This window comes from Bufo gargarizans, chromosome 4, assembly GCF_014858855.1.
Source record: "Bufo gargarizans isolate SCDJY-AF-19 chromosome 4, ASM1485885v1, whole genome shotgun sequence".
Classification (NCBI taxonomy): domain Eukaryota; kingdom Metazoa; phylum Chordata; class Amphibia; order Anura; family Bufonidae; genus Bufo; species Bufo gargarizans.
This window is the reverse complement of record NC_058083.1, coordinates 209,702,640-209,722,298: the sequence shown is the minus strand read 5'-3', so window position 1 is coordinate 209,722,298 and position 19,659 is coordinate 209,702,640. Positions and strand designations below refer to the sequence as shown.

Here is a 19,659-nt window from a genome sequence, read left to right as displayed (position 1 = left end):
AACTTCTCATCTCTCATTTCTGTGGTGGAGAGTACTAGCAAAATGGTGCAATACCAGAAGGTCCTTGTGTAAAAATTGGTCCAAAAATTTCCAGCTGACAACGCTGGCTGCAGAGTCCGTAGTTCCTTGGCCAACCGAGGAGGGGAGACGAGGGGAACGCATAGCAGTTCTAAGAGAGGCAGGGCAAGCACTCTCCAAGGCCTGGGACAGTTTTATGACACCCTGCCAGCAGCCTCAACCTGATGCGCAGCCTAGTGTCACAAGGAAGGAAAAATTTGGGAAGATGGTGAAGGAGTAAGTAGCAGACCGTGTCAGTGTCCTCCTTGATCCCTGTGTGCCTTACTTGGGTGTCCAAGCTGGACACATGGCACAAACTGGCGCCTTGGAGGTGCTGGCCTGCCCCGTTGCCGAAGTCAGCTGCCAGCACACACAGCACAAGCAACCAGCACACGGAACATGTCAACCACAACAAGTACGTGAGAGTTCAGGCAGCTAGCCTACACAGCAATACAGTGTCACAGTGAACAGCACAGTGACAGTGTTTCAGTAAGGATGCAACCACCTAAAGAATTGCTAATGCAATTTGATTGGCACTTCTGAGTCTTCACCATAAAATGGCATAATTCTCATGCCCAACCTGAAAGCTGATGTGCAATTCACACAATGGCTGGGTTACACAATTGACATATATGCCAGAGCGCCCATAGAATTTAATGGCCAAACTAGAGATGTGTGAATCAATTCTATCAATTAGGAATTCACCCCTAATTATTTTTTTTTATTCGGTAAGGTAGAAACAAGAGAGACACTTTTATTGTCTTCATCTTCCAGTTCCCTCATTGTTAACATCCGGCAGTGCTTAGAAATGGTCACATGCACCACTCCAGCCAATGACGTCACCGCTGAACCCAGTCATTAGCTGAAGCGGTGCATGTGACCATGCCCATGCACTGCCAAATGTAAACAGTGTGGGCATTGAAGATAGAGAAGCAGTGCAGAGGTCCAGAGTGTTGAGGAGCAGGTAAGTATGAATCTTCTAATTCATGGGGCAGGCTGCAGGGACTTGCTTAAAAATCAATAATACAGGAAAACACCTTTTAAAGGGGTTGTCCGGGATCAAACTAATTTTTTTTTAAAACATCTTACTCACGTGTAGTAGCCAAGTGTATGTTCCCAAGGTTGTTTGAGGTATCTTTTACACTGGAGCATGGCTCCTACAGTCCTGAACAAATTGTTTGCATATCTGTTTATCTGTTCCTTCACTTCCTGCCGCACTGCACTGTGGCTCCCAGTGCAGGGCTGCATCTTCTGATTTCTCCTGTCTAACATCGTGTCCCTGCACCCGCCCCCTCATGCATATTCATGCATCCTGCACAGCCTCCACTCCTCCTTCAATCCGCCCTCCTCATACATATTCATCCTCCTGCCTCATATTTCTCCCCCATATGTACATTCTATCCCTGGCATCTGTCATGTGCTCAGTGTTTGCAGAGCAGAGAGATAATCGGACACCGCCACACTATAAGGTGCACGCTCCCACAGTATCCATAAACATACTGGACACCGTCACACTATAAGGGGCACACTCTCACATGTATCCATAAATATACCTGACATCATCACACTATAAGGGGCACGCTCCCACATGTATCCGTAAACCTACTGGACACCATCACACTATAAGGGGCACACTCTCACATGTATCCATAAATATACCTGACATCATCACACTATAAGGGGCACGCTCCCACATGTATCCATAAACCTACCGGACACCATCACACTATAAGGGGCACACTCCTACGTGTATCCATAAACATACCTGACATCATCACACTATAAGGAATTTAATTAGGAATTCACCCCTAATTTTTTTATTTTTTTATTTGTTAAGGTAGAAACAAGATAGAGAGACACAAGGAGAGAATAGGCCAGCCAACCCATAACTATCAACCAGGAAAAATATGAGCAAGTCAGTTTTTTTTCCAAAAGGAAGAAGAAAACGGGCATCTAACGCCACTAGATGATACATAGTTATCCAAAAGTTAATGCTGAGCCTTTTAAACAGGCCTTAAAGTATTTTTTTTGTAATATTTACTTTTAAGCAAGTGCCTGCAGCCGGCCCCCTGAAATAGAAAATTCATACTTACCTGCTCCACGCCTCACTAGTCCTATGCCTCCATTGTCTTCATCTTCCAGTTCCCTCATTGTTAACATCCGGCAGTGCTTAGAAATGGTCACATAATAATACCTAAGGTGAAGTCCTTCTCCCAATAGGCTGGTTTGAAGCCCTCATCATCAATCCCAAACCCCTGAGAAAGCTAATCTCACAAATACATAGCAAACTGCGGACTCCACCACTTATCGCCAAACCATCTTTCATACACAACTGGGAAAGAGAAACTGGGATAACCATACCTATCAGTGATTTGCCCGGTTTATTTAACATTCCCCGCAAGGCTTTCCGATGCGTGCGCATTCAGGAAAATGGATACAAAATACTGACCCAATGGTATATTACTCCATCTAGATCTGCCCATTTTGCTGAATCCTCCTCTGACAAGTGCTGGAGGTGTTCCGAGGAGACTGGAACCTTCCTCCATATTTGGTGGAACTGTCCAGCAATTAACAAATGGTGGTCGGACATTTTTCGTCTAAGCAACCAAATATCCCATGAATCTGTAACGATGTCTCCACTTGGTGCATTGCTGTCACATTACACGGATGCAAACCAACCCCCTCCTAACTATCTCTTCAAACAACTCTTGAGTGCAGCACGCCTACTCGTCCCCAAACATTGGCTTCAGACCTCATTGCCAACAATTGAACAATGGAAGCTTAAGGTGGACCAGCTGTATAGTTTTGAAGAGCTATCTGCTTGGGAATCCCGCACACACCCAGCCTTCCTGAAGCATTGGTCACTCTGGTCCACTTTTAGGTTTTCCAGTTGCGCTTAGCCACACTTCCTCCCCTGGAATATTTATAACTCTTATCTCTGGGGCTCTGTTGCCATAACTCACATAATATCTAAGCTTTCTAAGTTTGGGCATGCCTATACTTATGTGTATGCCTTTGACATCATAGCTCAAACAATATCCAAGCCTCCTAGGATTAGACATGCCCATACACAGGTATATACCTTTGAACCTGATTGGATAGCACTTTCTATATACAGCTTGTTGTGAATATGGTCAGCTTAACCTAATAATGTATCCGACCGTCTCCTGTTGGTCACTGATGTGCTTGCTTCCTCTATATATACATGAATCTTATGCTATTGAATATTATGTACCTTTTTCCATGTTACATTATACCCTGTAACCTACTGTCGTGTTTTACGGCTATGAAAATAAAATAAATAATAAAAAATATAAATAATAAAAAATGGTCACCGCTGAACCAAGTCATTAGCTGAAGCGGTGCATGTGACTATGCCCATGGACTGCCAAATGTAAACAGTGTGGGCATTGAAGATAGAGAACCAGTGCAGATACCACATATATCCATAAACATACCGGACACCATCACACTATAAGGGGCACTCTCCCACATGAATCCATAAACCTACCAGACAGCGTCACACTATAAGGGGCACACTCCCACATGTATCCATAAACATACCGGACAGCGTCACGCTGTAAGGGGCACGCTCCCACATGTAACCATAAACATACCTGAAATCACCACGCTATAAGGGGCACGCTCCCACATGTATCCATAAACATACCGGACACCGTCACACTATATGGGGCACGTTCCTACATGTATCCATAAACATACTGGACACCGTCACACTATAATGGGCACGTTCCTACATGTATCCATAAACATACCGGTCGGCAATACACTGTAAGGGGCATGCTCCCACATGTATCCATAAACATACCGGACACCATCACACTGTAAGGGGCACGCACCCACATGTCTCCATAAACATACCCGACGGCATCACACTGTAAGGGGCATGCTCCCACATGCATACATAAACATACCTGACACTGTCAAACTGTAAGGGGCACGCTCCCACATGTATACATAAACATAGCGGACAGCGTTACACTGTAAGGGGCACGCTCACACATGTATCCATAAACATACCAGACAGAATCACACTGTAAGCGGCACGCTCCCACATGTACCCATAAACATACCTGGCAGCATCACACTGTAAAGGGCAGGCTCCCACACCGTCACACTGTTAGGCCTCATGCACACGCCGTTTTGGCGGCTCGGATGCGGACCCATTCACTTCAACTGTTGCTCCGTTCCATGGCCCCGCAAAAAAATAGAACATGTCCTATTCTTGTCCGCGCTTTGCGGACAACAATAGGTAGTTATACGTAAAGGCTGTCCGTGTCGTTCTGCAAATTGTGGAACGCGGACAGACGACATCCATGTTTTGCGGATGCGCGATTTGCGGACCGCAAAACACACCACGGTCGTGTGCATAAGGCCTAAGGGGCACGCTCACATCTATATATATATATATATATATATATACGTTCAAAAGATGAGGCAGCACTCCAGAAGTAAAGTGAAAAAATAATGGACCCTTTATTGACCCCTCTGCAACGTTTCAACTGCTTAAGGCCTCATGCGCACGACAGTGTTTTTTCACTGTCAGTGATTTGGCTTCAGTGGTCCGTGTCCGATTTTGCTTCAGTTGTGTTTCCTTTTGTCTTCCTTTTTTTTTTGTCTGACAGGGGAAAAAAAGGAAGGTTAATGAAAAGTGTAATTTTAAGGTCTTGTAGAAAAAAACGGACACGGACGCGGAAATGGATGACATATCAGTTGTGCATCCGTTTTTTTTGACGGAACCATTGACTTGAATGGGTCCGTCTTCCGTTTTCCACTGCATTCCACAAGAATAGGACAGGTTATATTTTTTTGACGGACTGGAATCACGGATCACGGACGCGGAGAAAAAACTGAGGACTATTAGTTTTTTTTCACAGCTCTATAGAACTGAATGGGACCTCCGCTAAACTGTGAAAAATTACGGAACGGACGCGGATGCACACAACGGTCGTGTGCACGAGGCCTAATGCAGTCATCAAAACTATGAATTAACACATGTGGAATTATATACATCACAAAAAAGTGTGAAGCAACTGAAAATATGTCATATTCTAGGTTCTTCAAAGTAGCCACCTTTTGCTTTGATTACTGCTTTGCACACTCTTGGCATTCTCTTGTTGAGCTTCAAGAGGTAGTCACCTGAAATGGTTTTTACTTCATAGATGTGCCCTATGAAGTAAAAACCATCAGTTGCCTTGTGGAGAAGTCAGGTGGATACACAGCTGATAGTCCTACTGGATAGAATGTTAGAATTTGTATTATGGCAAGAAAAAAGCAGGTAAGTAAAGAAAAACGAGTGGCCATCATTACTTGAAATGAAGGTCAGCCAGTCCAAAAAATTGGGAAAACTTTGAAAGTGTCCCCAAGTGCAGTCACAAAAACCATCAAGCGCTACAAAAAAACTGGCTCACATGCGGACCGCCCCAGTAAAGGAAGATCAAGAGTCACCTCTGCTGCGGAGGATAAGTTCATCCGAGCTACCAGCCTCAGAAATCGCAGGTTAACAGCAGCTCAGATTAGAGACCAGGTCAATGTCACACAGAGTTCTAGCAGCAGACACATCTTTAGAACAACTGTTAAGAGGAGACTGTGTGAATCAGGCCTTCATGGTAGAATATCTGCTAGGAAACCACTGCTAAGGACAGGCAACAAGCAGAAGAGACTTGTTTGGGCTAAAGAACACAAGGAATGGACATTAGACCAGTGGAAATCTGTGCTTTGGTCTGATGAGTCCAAATTTGAGATCTTTGGTTCCAACCACCGTGTCTTTGTGCGACGCAGAAAAGGTTGAACGGATGGACTCCACATGGATAGTTCCCACCGTGAAGCATGGAGGAGGAGGTGTGATGGTGTGGGGGTGCTTTGCTGGTGACACTGTTGGGGATTTATTCAAAATTGAAGGCATACTGAACCAGCATGGCTACCACAGCATCTTGCAGCGGCATGCTATTCCATCCGGTTTGCGTTTAGTTGGACCATCATTTATTTTTCAACAGGACAATGACCCCAAACACACCTCCAGGCTGTGTAAGGGCTATTTGACCATGAAGGAGAGTGATGGGGTGCTGCGCCAGATGACCTGGCCTTCACAGTCACCGGACCTGAACCCAATAGAGATGGTTTGGGGTGAGCTGGACTGCAGAGTGAAGGCAAAAGGGCCAACAAGTGCTAAGCATCTCTGGGAACTCCTTCAAGACTGTTGGAAGACCATTTCAGGTGACTACCTCTTGAAGCACATCAAGAGAATACCAAGAGTGTGCAAAGCAGTAATCAAAGCAAAAGCTGGCTACTTTGAAGAACCTAGAATATGACATATTTTCAGTTGTTTCACACTTTTTTGTTATGTATATAATTCCACATGTGTTAATTCATAGTTTCAAGTTTTGATGCCTTCAGTGTGAATCTCCAATTTTCATAGTCATGAAAATAAAGAAAACTCTTTAAATGAGAAGGTGTGTCCAAACTTTTGGTCTGTACTGTATATATAAACATATTTCAAGGTAAACCTTTTATACTGACCTGCAATCAGTTGAAACCAATGTATAACCACAGGAAAGTGAAATGCACACACTGCAACTCCAAAAGTAGAATGTGCAAAAAGATTCAGTCCAAAACACAAGTACAGGGCTAAAAAAATAAATTTTCAACTAGACACAAGCAGCCTCATTACATAAATAGAATTATCCGTTTATTTCAAATTAACAAAAAAAAAAAGCAGACTGATTACACTATTATTACCTTTTCTTTCAACTGAGCCATTGTTTCATTGTCTTTTTTTTTTTTTTTTACACAATCAAAATGCCATTGTCTAAATGCAATATATGCAATTAGCATGGCCATGTAATTTTGTGGTGCTGTGGTAAAAGGAATTCCTCCTTTCTAAAGCCTTCTGCCCCATTAGCAAGTAATTCAGATGGGAGGAGTTTTCTATGCTAACCAGCATAGTAATCCTCCTCCATTCATTGAAATGCTGAATGCCTGGTGACGTCACCGGACTAGGGGCGGGGCTTAGCGTAATGTCGGCCAGACAAGTTACCGCCCCTCCAACCTCTCTGGATAATTATCTAAAAAGCCAGTGACGTCACCGGGCTCTCTGAGCAGAGGAAGAGGGGGCTTTGCTCGCCTGCCAGGGACCCGGAACGTCACTGGCTGGGTTTTATATAGGCCAAAAAAGACCCGACCTGGAGCGTGGGGAGAAGACACCCACCCAGCACTTTGGCTACTCCCAGTAAGAGCCAGCCCGGATCGGCTTTACAGCCATACTAACAACAAAAGAGTGTCAGTCAGCACTAGCTGCCGCTGACAATTAAAACTACTGTCTCTTACCTCACCGAGGCCAGGAATCTCGGTGACACATACCTTTCATTAATGATGGCCCCTTGCGCCTTCCTCCCCCCTTTGGTCAACCCTGAGGGGGTGAACACCCGCCAGACAGTGTACCCGGGACAGGGCATCTGCGTTTCCCTTTAAACTGCCTGCCCTATGTTCCACGGAAAACATAACGTTTTGTAAAGATAAGAACCATCTGGTGACCCGAGCATTCCTCTCTTTGGCTTGGCTCATCCACTTGAGAGGGGAGTGGTTGGTCACCAGACGGAACCTTCTCCCCAACAGGTAATAGCGGAGACTCGAGTGCCCACTTGATGGCCAGGCACTCTCTCTCCACTGTCCTGTACCTAGTCTCGGCTGGGGTAAGTTTGGGGCTCAGGAAAACAACAGGATGTTCCTCCCTATTGATGTCCTGAGAGAGTACAGCTCCGGGGCCTACTTCAGAGGCATCAGTCTGTACCACAAACTCCCTCTTGATGTCAGGCGTCACCAATACCGGGGACCCATATAGGGCAGACTTCAAAGCGGAGAAAGCCTTTCCATCTGCTCATTCCACTGAACCGTCACTGACTTGCGTCCCTTCAAAATGCCTGTCAATGGTTTGGCGACTGTAGCAAAATTGGGGACAAGCCTTATATAGTACCCCACCATACCCAGGAATGACTTTACTTGCCGAGTAGTGACAGGTCGGGGCCAATTCCTAATTGCCTCAATTTTGTTGACCTGAGGTTTAATAATTCCATGCCCAATTACATACCCCAGGTACTTGGTCTCTTCTAACCCTATCGCGCACTTTTTTGGGTTAACGGTTAAGCCAGCCTTAATAAGGGAGTCCACTACAGCCTGCACTTTAGGTAGGTGACTTTCCCAGTTGGTGCTGTGGATAACGATATTGTCCAGGTATGCCGAAGCGTACCGACGATGTAGACAAAGTACTATGTCCATTAGCCTTTGAAACGTGGCGGGAGAGCCATGTAGACCAAAGGTTAATACCTTGTACTGATACAGCCCCTCTGGCGTGATGAAAGCAGTTTTTTCCTTGGCAGCCTCCGTCAAGGGTACCTGGCAGTACCCTTTGGTGAGGTCCAACACAGAAAAATACAGGGCTTAACCCAACTTCTCAATAATCTCATCCACTCGGGGCATGGGATATGCGTCAAACATGAACACCTCATTCAGATTGCGGAAGTCGTTACAGAACTGCAATGTCCCGTCCGGCTTGGTTATTAAGACTATCGGACTGGCCTATTCACTTTTTGACTCCTCGATGAGACCTAGCTGGAGCATTAGCTGCACTTCCCCCGCGATGCCTTGTCACCGAGCCTCGGGTACCTGGTATGGTTTTAACCATACTTTTGCCTGAGGCTCAGTGATAATGTCATGTCGGACTATGGAAGTGCGTCCAAGGAGGTCCGAGAACACATCTGTGTTCCGACTAATGAACTCCCTGTCTTCCTGAGCCTGTTTAGAGTAGAGTCTGTCAGCAATTTTCACTGTGGTAGCCACTTCCCTTGCTTCAGACAGAGGGGCCGAAACCGCTTCCCCTAGGAACCCTGGTCATGGGCTGTCTTCTGTACAGGTTTCCCTATCTTTCCAGGTTTTAGGCAGATTCACATGGTACACCTGCTCCGACTTTCGCCTCACTGGCTGGTGTACCTTGTAATCTACCTCTCCAATTTTTTCAAGCACCTCGTAGGGCCCCTGCCACCTAGCTAGGAACTTACTGTCTACGTTTGGTGCCAAAACCAATACCCGATCAACCGGGTTAAAAGTCCGGACCCGAGTCTGCTGATTATAGATCCTACTCTGGGCTCGCTGCACTGCCTCCATAAGCTCTCTAACCAGAGGTAAAACTGTTTCCATCTATCCTTGCATCTGGGTGACGTACTCAACAACACTTCTGTGTGGTGTGGGTTGTTGTTCCCACGCCTCTTTGGCCACGTCCAACAGCCCGCAAGGGTGTCTGCCATATAGCTGTTTGAAGGGCGAGAAACCAGTAGAGGCCTGGGGCATATCTCGCACTGCGAACATGAGATAGGGCAGAAGAAGGTCCCAGTCCCTCCCATCCTTAGAGACCACTCCTTTCAGCATATTTTTTTATGTTTCATTAAACCTCTCTACCAGGCCATCCGTTTGCGGATGATACACGGACGTCCGTAGCTGTTTTATGTGGAGCAACTTACAGAGTTCCCTCATGACCTTGGACATAAATGGGGTTCCTTGGTCAGTCAGAACCTCCTTAGGCAGACCCATGCGAGAAAACATCTCCATTAACTTCTTAGCTATAAGTTTGGCAGATGTATGCCTCAGTGGCACGGCCTCCAGATACTGAGTGGCGTAGTCGAGAACAACCAAGATGTGTAGGTGTCCTCTAGCATACTTCGGTATCGGGCCTACAAGATCCATAGCGATTCGCTCGAACGGAACCTCGATAATTGGGAGGGGTACCAGGGGACTACGGAAATGTAGCTGGGGGCTAGTTATCTGGCAGGTTGGGCAAGACTTACAACATTCTTCTACCTCTCTGAACACACTGGGCCAGTAAAACCGCTGTATAATCCGATCCTGCATTTTTTGCATTCCCAGATGACCCCCGAGAACATGCTGGTGGGCTAACTCTAACACGAGTTTGCGATAAGCCTGGCACCACCAACTGTTCAATGGATTCACCTCGCAGCTGGTTTACTTGATACAACATCTCTTGATGAACCACAAAGCAGGGAAACACCGCCTTTGCCCCAGTTTTTGTGGTTCCCTATCTATTATTAACACATTTTCCCAGGCTTGGGATAGGGTTGGGTCCCGATGTTGTGCAGTACCAAAATTATCCCCGGAGACATTGAGGTCAGCTAGCTCCGGACCTAGCGGCAAGTCCTCCATGTCTCCCACATCACACTTAGCGGGGTTGTCTCCCCCTCTTCCAACGAAGTGGCAGTCACCCCTACCACTGGCCCTTTGGACTCAGGTTCCAGGGTTCTGGTCTCCCCCCTGAGCCGGGCCACTCTGCTAGGGTCACATCTGTCTCATGGGTATCAGTAACTTTCGTGTTCGGCCATAGTGTCGGGAAACCGGGGTAGTCTCTCCCAATTATTAGTTCATACGGTAATTTTGTGGCGATGGCCACCTTATGAGTCCACATGCTGGCCACCGTTGATATAGAGTCCAGGGTGATGGGATAGTCCTTTAAGTCCTCATTAATGCACACAACGCCGACCCTTCGGCCAGTATACTTGACGGGCCGCATCAGGGCAGCTCTTACCAGGGACACCAGGCTCCCTGAATCCAGCCGTGCCACCGCCAGAGTGTCCCCCACTTCTACCTGTGGCACACAGCTTCCTGGAATACAATGAGTGTCAGTAGCCATAGTTGGTATCCATGGGTTCACCCTTATGTGTCCAGGCTCATGACACCGCCAGAAAACCACCGGGGCTGGGGCTGCAGAGGATGCATCCCGGGCGGGTTTGACTTGCACTGGCCGCCGGGTCTGGGGTGGAGATTTAAGGGATTTGACAGGCCCCCTCCCAAAAGAACCCCCTGCAGATTTCTGGTGGCCTCGTAGCACTCCACCAGGTCAACCATCTCTAAGGCATTACCATGAGATACCTAGCCAATCCAGTGCAGGAGAGGGTACGGCAAAGCCCTCCAAAACACATCCGCCAACAGATGCTCCAGCATAGCAGAGGGAGTCAATATGTCATGCTGAAGCCATTTCTGCAACTGGCGTAGCAGGTCATAATACTGTGGCCTGGCAGGTTCAGCCAAGTTAAATTCCCACTGGTGCACCCACTGAGCCCGGACCAATACATTCACCCCCAGTCTTGCCAGGATCTCGGGTTGCTGGAGCCCAGACGCCAGGAATGGAGCGACGACCTCAGCCCACTGCTCTTGGGGTAACTTCTCCCTCACGGCCACCTTTTCGAACATCGCCATATAGGTCTCTACGTCATCCGAGGGAGACATCTTAGGGATCGCCACACGGACAGCTTTCCGGGCATCGTGGACGTTCTGGGATGCTCCGGCCGCTTGCAACACCAAGACATGTTGTAATAGCAGCTGGTTGGTTTCCTGCTGCTGCTTGTTAGCCTCCCGCTGCTGCAAGTTAGCCTTCACGAAAGCTTTCATGACCGCCTCCATTTTGTCAGGGGACACAGGTCGTAACCTTGCCGGCTTAATGTAGGACATGCACTTGTGCCCGGGAAAAACGAAAAAAAACTTTTTAGCCTTCAGGCCTGCCTCACTACTTTTGCCCGCATCCAACGCCAATTGTGGGGTTTTGCTCTGGTAGACAGGCTAGTGGATGCAGTATAGAGGCAATTACAAAGTCTTTAACTTAAACAGTTCAGTGTTTATTCACACATAAGGAAAAACAAAATAACCGTTCACAGTCTTGGTGTTTGTTCACACCATGCAATGTCCATAGAACAACATCTTCACCTGGTTAGCAGTTTTCCATCCGCAGTTTACAGCAAGCTTTAGGGGCCTGTTTTCCGGCATGCGGCTCTCAGCCCTTTAGCACGGCACAAATTCACAGGTCCCAAAACACAGAGACTCCCCAGCTTCTCTGTCAGATGAAGGAAAAAACACACCCTGCTGGCTGGGTTTTATATAGGCCCAAAAATACCCTGTCTGGAGCATGGGGAGAAGCCACCCTCCCAGCACCTTGGCTACTCCCAGAAAGAGCCGGCCCGAATCGGCTTTACAGCCATACTAACTACAAAACAGTGTCAATCAGCACTAGCTGTCGCTTACACTTAAAACTACCGACTCTTACCTCACCGAGGCCAGGAATCTCTGTGACACATACCTTCCATTAATGATGGTCCCTTGCATCTCCCTACTATATATATATATATACATATATATATATATATATATATATTGAAAGTGCCACTTTTTCCAAATTCCCTCTGCATCAAAGCCACCACCATATTCTTTTCCACATATGTTCTCTATGTATAGATAGAATCCTGTTAACACATTTGTTCACGGATACAATATTACTTTTATAAATTTCTCACATTCCACAAACTTTCTATTACACATAATTTGCCACATATGGAGTAATTTATTAAGACCAGTGTTTTAGACACTGGTCTTAATACCCCTTGAGCTGGCAGTGGATGTGCCTAAGTTATGTAGAAGGGCGGGCCTCTACATAACTTAGAAGTATCCACTGTCTAAATCTATGCCATCTCCATTGCTGTTGTAGATTTAGACCATTTTCTACGCCTGATCCAGGCATAGAAAATGATAAATGAGACGTGACCACTGGCCCACTCCATTCCCCACCCATGTCACGCATTATTTTTTAAGACCTGGCGTGAGATGGGGAAAAGTTGCAAATTGCGGCGCAAATAATCTTTGAACTAAAACAGCGTATATCTGTTAGTAAATGACCCTCATAATTCTTTCTTTTTCATGAATACACCCACCCCACTTCCAACTGACATAAGCCAATCTTCCAAACTTCATATGAAAAATCGCAATTTCACACCATATGTCTCACGATCTCCCTTGCCCCACTACCTTCTCTTGGGCAAACTTCAAATCTAATAAGTTCTCTCTTCTTTTGCACTTCTCTTACTGGTAAAATGTTATGCAGTGTCATCCATATAACATCACATTGTCTGTTTGACAAACCTTATTTTTTATTTTTTACTTTCACACCAAAAATGCTACATGCAATGACTACCAATAGGGATGATCAAATCGACTTCGGATGAAACATCCAAAGTCGATTTGCATTATACTTCGTTTGAATATTGGAAATGAACCCGAAATGGAAATGTTTTTTTACAGTACAAATTGATTTATGAAGTTATTATGCAAAGTCTTGCGAGACTTCGCTAAGTAATAACTTCTGCTCACAGAAGCCAATATATTCTAATACTGTACGGAGCTCCTGCTCCATACAGTATTAGAACAAAGTTTTATGCAAATCGACTTTGGATGTTTCATGCGAAGTCGATTCGCCCATCCCTAAATACCAACATTAGACCGGACCCCCCTTAAAAAATACTGATCTCAAAATACATATTTTATCTCAGACCCAAGAAGAAATCCTTCTATAAATAAAGACCAAATACAAACCCTAGCTCATACCCTCCAAACAATAAACTGTAGACCAGACCCCCAGAATAAACAAACCCAGACTCTCTAAACAAATAGAGAGATGAATTGGCCAGACTCTGTAAATATAGAACCCAAAAATGCAGAGTGCAGACCTCTAAATACAGACCAACCCCTAGACCAGACCTCGGACACTTACATAATGATCATGTGACTGTAAGTCCTTCGACTGTAACAAGATAGATAAAGGATTGGGAGTAGCACTCCCTTTCTCCTCTGCTGTGGGTAACAGTACAGTACAGTCTAGGCAAATGAGGGGTTGTAAAATTAAATATGGCCCTTTATTTAATGGCTCTATGCTTAATTACAGTTTTCAGCTGTATTTTCTTCCAGTGGAAAGGCTCCACTGCCAGAGGGGTCCAGTGCAGTTGCACTATTTTGTCTTAAAGTTAAAGCGGCCCTGGTTGCAATATATTGGTGCCTGCTACTTTTTGATTACATAGTTATATTTCCTTGTGACTGTTATTGCTGATAACACCAAGTACCACCGGAGCTTAGCAAGTGATTTGGATCATATATTTTGGATAGTGCCAGTCTCTTATACAGATGTGTCCTTACTTACCTGTCTTCTTGGCTCAGCATATCCCTAGGTGTAATATAACATGACCAGCTTATAAAAACACATGATTTTTTTGTAATATTGCATTACAAGATATCTTCTATGTGTCTATGCATGCCCCATCCCTGATATGGGCCTGTAAAGCGTTTTATTAACTCTTGACATTGTATTGAATATGTTTTATGAGTGATTAAAGTTCAATTCAAGCTAAACTAAGGACCACATCTATACTTCTATTTGTGATTAACTTTAATTTTACATTTCTTATATCTCAGATGTGGTTTATTGACAACAGAGAACTCTGGCTCTGGATAAAGAGACTATTCAAGTACAAATCAAAAAGCCAGTACAGAAAGTTGCAAAGGAAAATGCAGAAAGATCCAGAGTGGCCTCCACAAAACAGAACAGACTATGCTGTCCAATATAATTCTGAAGAGGATTGCAGAATTGTTGTTTGCAATAATTCCCATTATAGCAGTGTACCAAATAGTGAAAAAGAATCTGAACAATTATAACTGCAATGTGAATGCAGCAAGTTTGAAAACAAATTAATTGTTCTGCTTGTGAAATGGTGCTGAACTCATTAAAATTGTAATATATTGTTAATATGGTTGAAAAAAAAAAAGAGACATAAATCTATCTACCTAAGTTTAATCAAGGGATAGGAGGGGATGCAAATTTTAGAAAAGGGAGTGAGACCGAGATTTCTACACAATTTCATAAGCATTAATGTCAGTTATCTAAACCCTTTTTAAAACTGACCACTGTTCCCGCTGTGATCACAACCTGAGGTAGACTATTCCATAGATTCACAATTCTAACAGTGAAGAAGCCTTGAGGCCTCTGGAGACTAAGCTTTTTCTTCTCCAGATGGAGGCAGAGCCCCCTTATCTTTTGAGGGTATTTTACATGGAACAGCTTTTCAGCATATTTTTTGTACGGCCCATTTATATATTTGTATAGGTTAATCAGACGTTAGATGTCTTTTCTCAATATTAAATACATTTAATTATTTTAATCTTTCCTGATAACTGCTACCCTTCATACTTCTTAGCAGTTTAGTTGCTCTCCTTTGTACTCTCTCCTGCTCTAGAGCATCTTTTCTATGGACTGGTGCCCAGAACTGAACTGCATATTCCAGATGAGGCAGCACAAACGTTTTCTAAAGTGGTAATATTATATCCCTGTCCCGCAAGTCCATGCCTTGTTTAATGTATGAAAATATCCTGGTAGCCTTAGAAGCAGCTGATTGATGTTGTATGCTATTTAATCTATGATGTACAAGAACACCAAAATCCTTCTCTCCAAGTGACTCTCCCAGTGTTACATCAACTAGGACATATGATGCACATAGATTATTGCTACCAAGATGCAAAACTTTACACGTATCCATATTAAACATCATTTGCCAATGTTCAAGTCAGCTTGTAATTTTTTGACATCTTTCACAGACTGCACAGTGCTTCATAGCTTAGTGTCATCTACAAAATCAGAAAGGTTGCTATTAATCCCAGATCGATATTAATAATAAATTAAATGATAATTTAGTGGACTTCAAGCAGAATTTTCTTTGTGCTTCATGGTAACTAGAGATAAGCAAATATTTTCAAAATTTGATTCGGCGGTTTGCAAAATTTTTCTGGATAAATTTGGTTTGATACGAATATATTTGCAGCTAATTACGTTACAAAACAGCTATTTTCTGGCTGCTGAGAGCCTTCATAGTGGTGTAGAACACTGTGCCTAGCAGTAACACGCATAGGGAGTCTGCTTTGGTGGTGAAACAATACTGTGAGTCTGTATGACATGCAGATGACAGGCGTCACTCTTAGAATCACTGCACATTTCACTTATTAGGGCAGTCACGGTACCAAAACTGACCAAATAACTCAAGTATGAACTCAGCCTTACAGGCGGATGTTAGCACTAAGAAGAAGCGCACTCCTTTTACATTGTCGCCAGCTGATTCCACATAGATGTCTACATAAACTGTTCTATTAAATGATTATACAAATAGAGCCCCACGACAGAGTAGAGAGGGTGTCAGCAGTAAGCTTGTGTTGACATCACTGATTAATTGGCCCTTCCTCTGATACATCAGAAAAATAACCCACAAAAAACGATTTCTGTCTGTGGATCATCCACCTTCACTCTGTCAGCATTTGGTCAGTGAAAGGATTTGGACCTTTCTGGATCTCTACGACAACCTTGGTTTGAGACACTGATGTCAGGAGAGATGTTTCTCAGTTGGCAATAATAGACACACACATCACTGAGAAACACTCTAATTTATTATGCTATAGCTTGGCCTTTTATAGGCAGTAGAAAAGTTTGCATAACAACAGCGTTAAACCAATCACAAAGATAAACATTGGTGGTCACACAGATACTACCGGAACATCCTTTTATGGTATGTAATACGTCACATATAAGAATGTACGCAGTTGTGCCGAATGACCCTGAATGAGACAGAACATTTGTTCTAGTTCTGGGAGATTCCCAGAATCTGTCCTGAGACAGATAAGTGAGCCTAACTCACAGCAGGGAGGGGGGATGTGAAACAGTGTGTGGGTGAGATATTATAACAATTCTGTGCATGTAAAAGAAGACAAGATGGAGTCACATTTCTCTTCAATCCCCTCTTAGAACCAAATTTCTTAGATAATATGGTTATTATCCTTGCCCTTTTCCCTGTATACCGCCAGATATTTTCTATTAGGTAGCAGAGTCTCATAAAATGACATATTTGATATTCCTTTCATTATCAGTTTCCGTACACATGGTATGATACATGTTGCAACTATTGCTATTACTATAATAATTATCAGGATAATAATTCCCAACTATACAAGTGCCTGTTTCCAGTTAGTGAACCAGCCAAAATACTGATTCCATGGGTTATCGATAACTGAGTTTCTTTTGAGCTCGATTGATAAATCCTCGAGTTTCTTTATTGCCAGTGTGACCTTACCATTAGGGCCGGTGTTGTTGGTTATGAACGTGCAGCAGGATGAGGGGTCTGTCAATACCTTACAGACACCACCTCTTTCTGCAAGTATCGAGTACCATGTGGTTTTGAAATGTCATAATGGAATCTGCCTGTAACTGTTCTGCTACACCCTGTAACGCATCCCTGGTGCAGTTTACAAACCTTTGTTGATTATAGTAAATATAGTTGATTCAGTCTACATTTTTGTTGATTGTTATGTGGGGAATTATGGATTCAAATCCCGCTGCCACTTGGCCTCTGGCCTTGAATTCATCAGGGACCCCTCTTGGGACCCCGATTGCATCAATATACACATGTGGGTCGAAGCTACCTTTTGGGAGGGCACGACGGTTGCGTATGTGTGTTGGTGTCTTTTTCATTTTCAGTGAAGATGTGTATGTTCATGATGGCATTAGCAAGGGCACATTCACCTTTCCAGGAACCCTCTAGTCTAGATCTTATCTTTCCATCCCCACAGATCCAATATACATCTCCAATCGAGTATACTTGATTCTGTGTGAGGGAGGTATCTGTTTTACTGTAAGTTGCACAGTATCCTTCAGTGAAATTACCCAGGGATCTTCCTTGATCTCCCCCTCTGTGGCAGGTATAGTTACCAGGATAGATATGTATACCTGCACCAGGGCGGGGCATTTTTATGAGGAGTGGGTATTTTTGCTTCCATTCTTCACATGCAGACTGGTTACTAGATGAATTTGAGAATAATTGCAAAAAACATTCCTCAACACTAGAGGGCAATATTAAGGGCACAGTACCTAGGTGAGGCTTAGCGGTCCCACATATATAACAATTACTTTTATTTACTGAAGCAGCACTGTATTTCATCCATTCTAACCATAGGTTGGCGTCAGAGAACCCAGTTTCTGCTGCAAGAGCCTCCTCATATGTTGGGTCAGATATTGCTCTCATATTGTTAAAAGTTAAGATACAGGGTTTGAGGGGGTTTGTTTGTTTCTGAGGGTATGTTCATTCCTATAGTGGTTGCCGCATCTCCTGGAAGGACTGCACTTCATTATGCTGCATAAACAGAAGCAGTAAGATTCCACCTTTCTGAGTTATAGCAACTTCAGCTTTGTTATACTCTGTCAGAGTCATTAGGATTGTCAGTAATCCCACAGTCCAAGTGGACCATCTGTGCCATCTTCCAGAATTGAGGGAGTGCATCCTGGTGGAGGTCAGAGCTGTCTGCTCCCGTTAGTACCTCACTTTGTCCTTTTTTGAGGTCAGGACTGTCTGTCCCCGTTATTACCTCCTTTTGGGGTGCCTCCTTTACCAGTTTCACTCTGGTGGCGTGGATCCAAGTAGGTGCTTCTTCTGTAAGTACTGCTGTGCGGGTTGCGGCTACCACTGTAGTCGGTGGTCCGTAGGTGAAGTCTCCTGCAAATTTTCCATTCTTTAATTTCTTTATCAGCACGATATCTCCCACTTGGAATGGGTGAGTTTGTTCCTGTGGAAGACAAGGAGACTTACAAGCAACTTTTTCCTCAATTTCACTTAGGGTTTTAATCAATCTGGTTACATTGGTGTTTGGGTTGTTCCTCAAACATGTGGTACATCTTCCCACATAATATGACACTAACTGTTTAATGCCTGTAATATAGAAATTCTGTGCTAGTAGCATGTGTGTTGTTTGAGTGCTGTTGTGTCCTACTCCATGAAAATGTGCAATGAACAGAGGGGAGCTGTGCTGTGGTATGCATGTTTCCCCCTCTTTGCAGATTAATCCTGTCCTAGGATTCTTCTGCAAGATTGGATATTCACCAATCGGCCATTTCATCGTCAGTAGCTAAGGACTGGAGATCCACACGCATCTGAGTTAACTCAAGTGAAGGAGGTACTAAATTCACCATTTGCAATGTGGCTGGGGCCATCAGTGCAGCCTTCTTGGCCTCCGCGTCTGCCAGTGAATTGCCTTGGGACACATGATCTTTACCACCAGTATGCACCCTGCAGTGGACAAGTGCAATCTGTGAGGGAAATCGTATGGCTTCTAAAAGTTGTATGACAAGTTGTGAATGTGAGATGTGCTTACCATTAGCTGCAATGAATCCTCTCCTTTGCCAAATGACCCCATGGTCGCAGACCACTCCATGTGCGTACCTGCTGTCAGTGTAAATGGTGACTGGTTTGCCTTCATGTAGTATGCATGCTCTCGTGAGTGCAATTCTGCTGTTTGTGCAGATTGGTATGTGATGGGTCTGGCTTCCAGGACAATATGTGTGTCATGCTGTATAGCGTGTATACAATCATGTGCCTCTGTCCAGTGATCCTCAGGTCCTTTAAGTCCTAATAGGGCATTTAAGATAGGTGTTGGACCTGAGGTGTGTGTTGCGTATTTGATTTGTAGGGAGGGATTGCCGAGGAGTAGAATCTCCCATCCAGATAGTCTTTGTGCGGACATGTGCTGTGTGTGTATGCCTTTGAGAAGGCCTAATACATCAGGTGTGGTGTACAGGATAGTCTCATGTCCCATTGTAAGTGGTGTTGCAAGCTCAACCATCATAGCACAGGCTGCAAGAGATCTCAGACAGGCCGGCATTCCTTGGACGGATGC

General features: G+C 44.4%; 1 protein-coding gene across 1 annotated transcript in view; it reads left to right on the top strand.

The window, feature by feature from the left end:
- LOC122934993 (probable cation-transporting ATPase 13A5) overlaps positions 1–15,698 on the top strand; it is a 249,603-nt gene extending 233,905 nt beyond the window's left edge. The window contains exon 30 of the mRNA XM_044290686.1: positions 14,371–15,698. Within this exon, the coding sequence (XP_044146621.1) occupies positions 14,371–14,610 (240 nt within the window). The 3' untranslated portion in view covers positions 14,611–15,698. The remainder of the gene's footprint in view (positions 1–14,370) is intronic.
- The last annotated feature ends 3,961 nt before the right edge of the window (positions 15,699–19,659 follow it).